Source organism: Blennius ocellaris, assembly GCF_963422515.1.
Source record: "Blennius ocellaris genome assembly, chromosome: 17".
Classification (NCBI taxonomy): Eukaryota; Metazoa; Chordata; class Actinopteri; order Blenniiformes; family Blenniidae; genus Blennius; species Blennius ocellaris.
In genome coordinates, this window is record NC_137666.1 from 24,402,308 (window position 1) to 24,412,352 (window position 10,045).

A 10,045-nucleotide genomic window follows, 5' to 3' on the forward strand; every position below is an offset into this window, starting at 1 on the left:
ACACACACACACCCCCGTCCTCTTGATGAATGAAATGATCTTTCCCATCATGCTTTGCACAGTGAGGCTCCAGGACTGAAAGGTTGTGTTTCACTGCTTCAGAGGATGGACCAATCAGAGCAGAGACGTGAAGCTCCTGGTCATGTGATTGGCTGGTTTGTGTCCAGGTGCAGGAGGAGAGGATCTTCCACCAGCAGGTCAAATGTGTCGTCACTGAGGAGAAGACCTGCAGGGTCTGTAAGAAGAAGATCGGCAACAGGTGAGACAACTCCCCCAACATCTGGACCAGCACACACCAACATCTGGGCCAGCACACACCAACATCTGGGCCAGCACACACCAACATCTGGACCAGCACACACCAACATCTGGACCAGCACACACCAACATCTGGACCAGCACACACCAACATCTGGGCCAACATCTGGTCCAACTCACACAACATCTGGTCCAACTCACACCAACATCTGGTCCAACTCACACCAACATCTGGGCCAACTCACACCAACATCTGGTCCAAGTCACGCCAACATCTGGTCCAAGTCACGCCAACATCTGGTCCAGCACATGCCAACATCTGGGCGAACTCACGCCAACATCTGGGCCAGCACACACCAACATCTGGACCAGCACACACCAACATCTGGTCCAACTCACACCAACATCTGGACCAGCACACACCAACATCTGGACCAGCACACGCCAACATCTGGTCCAACTCACACATCTGGTCCAACTCACACCAACATCTGGACCAACTCACACCAACATCTGGGCCAACTCACACCAACATCTGGACCAGCACACACCAACATCTGGACCAGCACACGCCAACATCTGGTCCAACTCACACATCTGGTCCAACTCACACCAACATCTGGTCCAACTCACACCAACATCTGGTCCAACTCACACCAACATCTGGGCCAACTCACACCAACATCTGGGCCAACTCACACCAACATCTGGTCCAAGTCACGCCAACATCTGGTCCAACTCACACATCTGGTCCAACTCACACCAACATCTGGACCAACTCACACCAACATCTGGGCCAACTCACACCAACATCTGGTCCAACTCACACCAACATCTGGTCCAACTCACACCAACATCTGGGCCAACTCACACCAACATCTGGTCCAAGTCACGCCAACATCTGGTCCAGCACATGCCAACATCTGGGCCGACTCACACCAACATCTGGGCCGACTCACACCAACACCTGGACCAACACACACTCTAACATCTGTAAACATATGAGATGGTCCCCCCCCCCCCCCCCCCTGTATACCTAATGTTTGTCCATTGAACCTCCATTCATGTGTTCATCTTTCATCTTCCTCTTCCAGTGCTTTTGCCCGATATCCCAATGGCGTGGTGGTCCACTACTTCTGCTGCAGAGACCGCACCGTGTGCCCCACCGAGCAGTGACACCCCCCCCCCCCCCCCCCCCCACACCAGAGGCTGCGCTGGGCCACACCGAGCAGTGACCCCCCCCCAGAATAGGACGTTTGAGTTGCGAGATGCTGGGGGGGTTCAGCGTCTGAAGCGCATGAATGAGTGAATGAGGAAGTGCAGCAGCTTCTTCTGCTCCAACTTGTTCTGAGGAAACTTTCATTCATTCATCAATAAATTCACTTGTAAAGTCAAACTGCAGCTTTTCAGCAGTTCACCGACATTATTGAGAAAACTGATGACAAACTGCTGTGACTGTTGAAGAGCACACACACACACACACACACACACACACACACACACACTGCTTCCTTCTTATTTGTGATGTAAAATTGTTTTGGTTTGTTTTTTTCAGTTCAGATTCAGTAAACAAGAGAATTAGCAAGACGAAATCTGAGACCATAACAACCCAGCAGCCAAAACATTATGACCACCACACCGGTCCGCAAACAACAAACACGCATTTAATAAAGTTGAACGTCTGTTGATGGAATCACACCTTCATCCCTGGACCCTCATTTGGGTGAGGGTTCCAGGGCTGAAAGCCTCCCCTGAGCAAGGCACACCGCTCCTCTGTGGAGACGAACCTCGGTTCTTGGTCTTCCTCCTATTTACCTTCGGTGGTCTTAATGTTCTGGCTGATCGCCGCAGCACCAATAGAGTGGGGAGAGATCAGACTGCTGGATTACAGTTACCTGCTTCCTCTGGAAGTTAATGTAGTTACAGTCACAGCTGGAAGGAAGCCTTTGATTGATTGTGAATTTTAAAGGCAGTAATGTAATAAAGTGTTTGCTGTCTGGGAAGTTAATGATGTGGGATATGACTTTATGTTTAAAGTTAACTGAACAATCTGAGTGATGATCTGCTGCTTTGCTCAGACTTTGATCTGCAGCTTTTCTCAGACTTTGATCTGCTGCTTTGCTCAGACTTTGATCTGTAGGCAGGTTCCGTGTAAAGACGGTTTCCTCTGACTCATCTGCTGCTGCAAGAACCAGCACCACCATGAAGAACTAGTACCAACACGAAGAACTAGCACCAACATGAAGAACTAGCACCAACACGAAGAACCAGCACCACCATGAAGAACTAGCACCAACACGCAGAACTAGCACCAACACGCAGAACCAGCACCAACATGAAGAACCAGCACCAACACGAAGAACTAGCACCACCACGAAGAACCAGCACCAACACGAAGAACCAGCACCAACACGAAGAACCAGCACCAACACGAAGAACTAGCACCACCATGAAGAACTAGCACCAACACGCAGAACTAGCACCAACACGCAGAACCAGCACCAACATGAAGAACCAGCACCAACACGAAGAACTAGCACCACCACGAAGAACCAGCACCAACACGAAGAACCAGCACCAACACGAAGAACTAGCACCAACACGAAGAACTAGCACCAACACGAAGAACCAGCACCACCATGAAGAACCAGCACCAACACGAAGAACTAGCACCAACACGAAGAACTAGCACCAACACGAAGAACCAGCACCACCATGAAGAACCAGCACCAACACGAAGAACTAGCACCAACACGAAGAACCAGCACCAACATGAAGAACCAGCACCACCATGAAGAACTAGCACCACCAGGAAGAACCAGCACCAACACGAAGAACCAGCACCAACACGAAGAACTAGCACCAACACGAAGAACCAGCACCAACACGAAGAACCAGCACCAACACGAAGAACCAGCACCACCAACACGAAGAACCAGCACCAACACGAAGAACCAGCACCAACACGAAGAACCAGCACCAACACGAAGAACCAGCACCACCAACACGAAGAACCAGCACCAACACGAAGAACCAGCACCAACACAAAGAACCAGCACCAACACAAAGAACCAGCACCAACACGAAGAACCAGCACCAACACGAAGAACCAGCACCAACACAAAGAACCAGCACCAACACAAAGAACCAGCACCAACACAAAGAACCAGCACCAACACAAAGAACCAGCACCAACACGAAGAACCAGCACCAACACGAAGAACCAGCACCAACACGAAGAACCAGCACCAACACGAAGAACCAGCACCAACACGAAGAACCAGCACCAACACGAAGAACCAGCACCAACACGAAGAACCAGCACCAACACGAAGAACCAGCACCAACACGAAGAACCAGCACCAACACGAAGAACCAGCACCAACACGAAGAACCAGCACCAACACGAAGAACCAGCACCACCATCCATGAAGAACCAGCACCAACATGAAGAACCAGCACCACCAGGAAGAACCAGCACCACCAGGAAGAACCAGCACCACCATCCATGAAGAACCAGCACCAACATGAAGAACCAGCACCACCATGAAGAACCAGCACCACCATGAAGAACTAGCACCACCATGAAGAACCAGCACCACCATGAAGAACCAGCACCACCATGAAGAACCAGCACCACCATGAAGAACCAGCACCACCAGGAAGAACCAGCACCACCAGGAAGAACCAGCACCAACACGAAGAACCAGCACCACCAACACGAAGAACCAGCACCACCAACACGAAGAACCAGCACCAACACGAAGAACCAGCACCAACACGAAGAACCAGCACCAACACAAAGAACCAGCACCAACACAAAGAACCAACACAAAGAACCAGCACCAACACGAAGAACCAGCACCAACACGAAGAACCAGCACCAACACAAAGAACCAGCACCAACACGAAGAACCAGCACCAACACAAAGAACCAACACAAAGAACCAGCACCAACACGAAGAACCAGCACCAACACGAAGAACCAGCACCAACACAAAGAACCAGCACCAACACGAAGAACCAGCACCAACACGAAGAACCAGCACCAACACGAAGAACCAGCACCAACACGAAGAACCAGCACCAACATGAAGAACCAGCACCAACACGAAGAACCAGCACCAAACACGAAGAACTAGCACCAACACGAAGAACCAGCACCAACACGAAGAACCAGCACCAACACGAAGAACCAGCACCAACACGAAGAACCAGCACCACCAACACGAAGAACCAGCACCAACACGAAGAACCAGCACCAACACGAAGAACCAGCACCAACACGAAGAACCAGCACCACCAACACGAAGAACCAGCACCACCAACACGAAGAACCAGCACCAACACGAAGAACCAGCACCAACACGAAGAACCAGCACCAACACAAAGAACCAGCACCAACACAAAGAACCAGCACCAACACAAAGAACCAGCACCAACACGAAGAACCAGCACCAACACGAAGAACCAGCACCAACACGAAGAACCAGCACCAACACGAAGAACTAGCACCAACACGAAGAACCAGCACCAACACGAAGAACCAGCACCAACACGAAGAACCAGCACCAACACGAAGAACCAGCACCAACACGAAGAACCAGCACCAACACGAAGAACCAGCACCAACACGAAGAACCAGCACCAACACGAAGAACCAGCACCAACACGAAGAACCAGCACCAACATGAAGAACCAGCACCACCATCCATGAAGAACCAGCACCAACATGAAGAACCAGCACCACCAGGAAGAACCAGCACCACCATGAAGAACCAGCACCACCATGAAGAACCAGCACCACCATGAAGAACCAGCACCAACATGAAGAACCAGCACTAACATGAAGAACCAGCACTAACATGAAGAACCAGCACCACCATGAAGAACCAGCACCACCATGAAGAACTAGCACCACCATGAAGAACCAGCACCACCATGAAGAACCAGCACCACCATGAAGAACCAGCACCACCATGAAGAACCAGCACCACCAGGAAGAACCAGCACCACCAGGAAGAACCAGCACCAACACGAAGAACCAGCACCACCAACACGAAGAACCAGCACCAACACGAAGAACCAGCACCAACACGAAGAACCAGCACCAACACAAAGAACCAGCACCAACACGAAGAACCAGCACCAACACGAAGAACCAGCACCAACACGAAGAACCAGCACCAACACAAAGAACCAGCACCAACACAAAGAACCAGCACCAACACAAAGAACCAGCACCAACACAAAGAACCAGCACCAACACGAAGAACCAGCACCAACACGAAGAACCAGCACCAACACGAAGAACCAGCACCAACACGAAGAACCAGCACCAACACGAAGAACCAGCACCAACACGAAGAACCAGCACCAACACGAAGAACCAGCACCAACACGAAGAACCAGCACCAACACGAAGAACCAGCACCAACACGAAGAACCAGCACCAACACGAAGAACCAGCACCAACATCCATGAAGAACCAGCACCAACATGAAGAACCAGCACCACCAGGAAGAACCAGCACCACCATCCATGAAGAACCAGCACCAACATGAAGAACCAGCACTAACATGAAGAACCAGCACTAACATGAAGAACCAGCACCACCATGAAGAACCAGCACCACCATGAAGAACTAGCACCACCATGAAGAACCAGCACCACCATGAAGAACCAGCACCACCATGAAGAACCAGCACCACCATGAAGAACCAGCACCACCAGGAAGAACCAGCACCACCAGGAAGAACCAGCACCAACACGAAGAACCAGCACCACCAACACGAAGAACCAGCACCAACACGAAGAACCAGCACCAACACGAAGAACCAGCACCAACACAAAGAACCAGCACCAACACGAAGAACCAGCACCAACACGAAGAACCAGCACCAACACGAAGAACCAGCACCAACACAAAGAACCAGCACCAACACAAAGAACCAGCACCAACACAAAGAACCAGCACCAACACAAAGAACCAGCACCAACACGAAGAACCAGCACCAACACGAAGAACCAGCACCAACACGAAGAACCAGCACCAACACGAAGAACCAGCACCAACACGAAGAACCAGCACCAACACGAAGAACCAGCACCAACACGAAGAACCAGCACCAACACGAAGAACCAGCACCAACACGAAGAACCAGCACCAACACGAAGAACCAGCACCAACACGAAGAACCAGCACCAACATCCATGAAGAACCAGCACCAACATGAAGAACCAGCACCACCAGGAAGAACCAGCACCACCATCCATGAAGAACCAGCACCAACATGAAGAACCAGCACTAACATGAAGAACCAGCACTAACATGAAGAACCAGCACCACCATGAAGAACCAGCACCACCATGAAGAACTAGCACCACCATGAAGAACCAGCACCACCATGAAGAACCAGCACCACCATGAAGAACCAGCACCACCAGGAAGAACCAGCACCACCATGAAGAACCAGCACCACCATGAATTGTAGAGTTACTGTTGTAGTATTACTATTGTAGTGTTACTATTGTAGTATTACTATTGTAGTGTTACTATTGTAGTGTTATCGGTGTCGCGTTCCATGAGAATGAAAATGAAATCTACACCTGGAATAATCTAATCTGACAAACTGGGAGAAAAAAAACTTTGAAATGGAGCAACTTCAAATAATGTGACGTTTTGTTAAAGTAGATGAAGTCCTAGTGTGTGTGTGTGTGTGTGTGTGTGTGTGTGTGTGTGTGTGTGTGTGTGTGTGTGTGTGTGTGTGTGTGTGTGTGTGTGTGTGTGTGTGTGTGTGTGTGTGTGTGTGTGTGTGTGTGTGTGTGTGTGTGTGTGTGTTATGCAAACGGTGTCAGAGAGCAGGTACACATCAAGCAGGGATTATGTCCACACCAGGTTGGTCCTCTCCTGAATACCAACACACACACACACACACACTCATAGAATTCCACTATGATAATACAGGAAACTCAGCCAATCCCCTTCCAGTTGTAACTGGTGATCATTGAGCTCTAAGTTTACAAGTTTACAAGTTGGGTCTTGTGTGTGTGTGTGTGTGTGTGTGTGTGTGTGTGTGTGTGTGTGTGTGTGTGTGTGTGTGTGTGTGTGTGTGTGTGTGTGTGTGTGTGTGTGTGTGTGTGTGTGTGTGTGTGTGTGTGTGTGTGTGTTCTCTCTCTGGATTGTAACACGACGGTCTGAAATAATTTTAAAGGGCCAGTAAACCTGAGACTCTGCAGAGAAAATCCAACTCAGGACCTTCAGGCTGTGAGGCGAGAGACCAAACCACTGAACCACCACACCGCTTCATACAGCAGTAATGAACCAGTCGGCAACAAACCAGTCGGTAATAATCAGTAATACACCAGTCGGTAATAATCAGTAATAAACCAGTCGTAATAATCAGTAATACACCAGTCGGTAATAATCAGTAATAAACCAGTCGGTAATAAACCAGTCGGTAATAATCAGTAATAAACCAGTCAGTAATAAACCAGTCAGTAATGAACCAGTCGGCAACAAACCAGTCGGTAATAATCAGTAATACACCAGTCGGTAATAAACCAGTCAGTAATAAACCAGTCGGTAATAAACCAGTCGGTAATAATCAGTAATAAACCAGTCGGTAATAAACCAGTCGGTAATAAACCAGTCGGTAATAATCAGTAATAAACCAGTCGGTAATAAACCAGTCGGTAATAATCAGTAATAAACCAGTCAGTAATAAACCAGTCAGTAATAAACCAGTCGGTAATAAACCAGTCGGTAATAATCAGTAATAAACCAGTCGGTAATAAACCAGTCAGTAATAAACCAGTCAGTAATAATCAGTAATAAACCAGTCGGTAATAATCAGTAATAAACCAGTCGGTAATAAACCAGTCGGTAATAAACCAGTCGGTAATAATCAGTAATAAACCAGTCGGTAATAAACCAGTCGGTAATAATCAGTAATAAACCAGTCAGTAATAAACCAGTCAGTAATAAACCAGTCGGTAATAAACCAGTCGGTAATAATCAGTAATAAACCAGTCGGTAATAATCAGTAATAAACCAGTCAGTAATAAACCAGTCAGTAATAAACCAGTCGGTAATAAACCAGTCGGTAATAATCAGTAATAAACCAGTCGGTAATAATCAGTAATAAACCAGTCGGTAATGAACCAGTCTGTAATAATCAGTAATAAACTCGTCGGTAATAAACCAGTCGGTAATAAACCAGTCGGTAATAATCAGTAATAAACCAGTCTGCAATAATCAGTAATAAACCAGTCGGTAATAAACCAGTCAGTAATAATCAGTAATAAACCAGTCGGTAATAATCAGTAATAAACCAGTCGGTAATGAACCAGTCTGTAATAATCAGTAATAAACCAGTCAGTAATAAACCAGTCGGTAATGAACCAGTCTGTAATAATCAGTAATAAACCAGTCAGTAATAAACCAGTCGGTAATAAACCAGTCGGTAATAATCAGTAATAAACCAGTCGGTAATAAACCAGTCAGTAATAAACCAGTCAGTAATAATCAGTAATAAACCAGTCGGTAATAAACCAGTCGGTAATAATCAGTAATAAACCAGTCGGTAATAAACCAGTCGGTAATAATCAGTAATAAACCAGTCGGTAATAAACCAGTCGGTAATAATCAGTAATAAACCAGTCAGTAATAAACCAGTCAGTAATAAACCAGTCGGTAATAAACCAGTCGGTAATAATCAGTAATAAACCAGTCGGTAATAATCAGTAATAAACCAGTCGGTAATGAACCAGTCTGTAATAATCAGTAATAAACTCGTCGGTAATAAACCAGTCGGTAATAAACCAGTCGGTAATAATCAGTAATAAACCAGTCGGTAATAAACCAGTTGGTAATAATCAGTAATAAACCAGTCAGTAATAAACCAGTCAGTAATAAACCAGTCGGTAATAAACCAGTCGGTAATAATCAGTAATAAACCAGTCGGTAATAATCAGTAATAAACCAGTCGGTAATGAACCAGTCTGTAATAATCAGTAATAAACTCGTCGGTAATAAACCAGTCGGTAATAAACCAGTCGGTAATAATCAGTAATAAACCAGTCTGCAATAATCAGTAATAAACCAGTCGGTAATAAACCAGTCGGTAATAATCAGTAATAAACCAGTCAGTAATAAACCAGTCGGTAATAAACCAGTCGGTAATAATCAGTAATAAACCAGTCGGTAATGAACCAGTCTGTAATAATCAGTAATAAACTCGTTGGTAATAAACCAGTCGGTAATAAACCAGTCGGTAATAAACCAGTCGGTAATAATCAGTAATAAACCAGTCAGTAATAGACCAGTCGGTAATAAACCAGTCTGTAATAATCAGTAATAAACTCGTTGGTAATAAACCAGTCGGTAATAATCAGTAATAAACCAGTCAGTAATAAACCAGTCGGTAATAAACCAGTCGGTAATAAACCAGTCGGTAATAATCAGTAATAAACTCGTCGGTAATAAACCAGTCGGTAATAAACCAGTCGGTAATAATCAGTAATAAACCAGTCGGAAGCTGTTTAAGAGGGGGTCACTGCTCCTCATGGGGGGGGGGGATCCTCATGGGGGGGCAGCTGTTTAAGGGGGGTGTCACTGCTAATAATGGGGGGCAGCTGTTAAGGGGGGGGGGGTCACTGCTCCTTATGGGGGGGTAGCTGTTTGGGAGGGGGCTGTTAGGGGGGGTCAGAAGACCTCCTGATTTCCTGGATCAGTCGGAGCAGAAACAGTTTGATTTGAATGTTTTTTCTCTTCAACATCGATTCT

At 46.9% G+C, this 10,045-nt stretch overlaps 1 protein-coding gene across 2 annotated transcripts in view; it reads left to right on the forward strand.

Moving 5' to 3' along the window:
• vps39 (VPS39 subunit of HOPS complex) overlaps window positions 1-2,197 on the forward strand; it is a 42,128-nt gene extending 39,931 nt beyond the window's left edge. For both annotated transcript variants that reach the window (XM_080513282.1, XM_080513283.1), the window contains exons 23-24: window positions 168-259; window positions 1,353-2,197. In XM_080513282.1, coding sequence (XP_080369408.1) covers window positions 168-259; window positions 1,353-1,434 — 174 coding nt within the window. In that variant the 3' untranslated portion in view covers window positions 1,435-2,197. The remainder of the gene's footprint in view (window positions 1-167; window positions 260-1,352) is intronic.
• The last annotated feature ends 7,848 nt before the right edge of the window (window positions 2,198-10,045 follow it).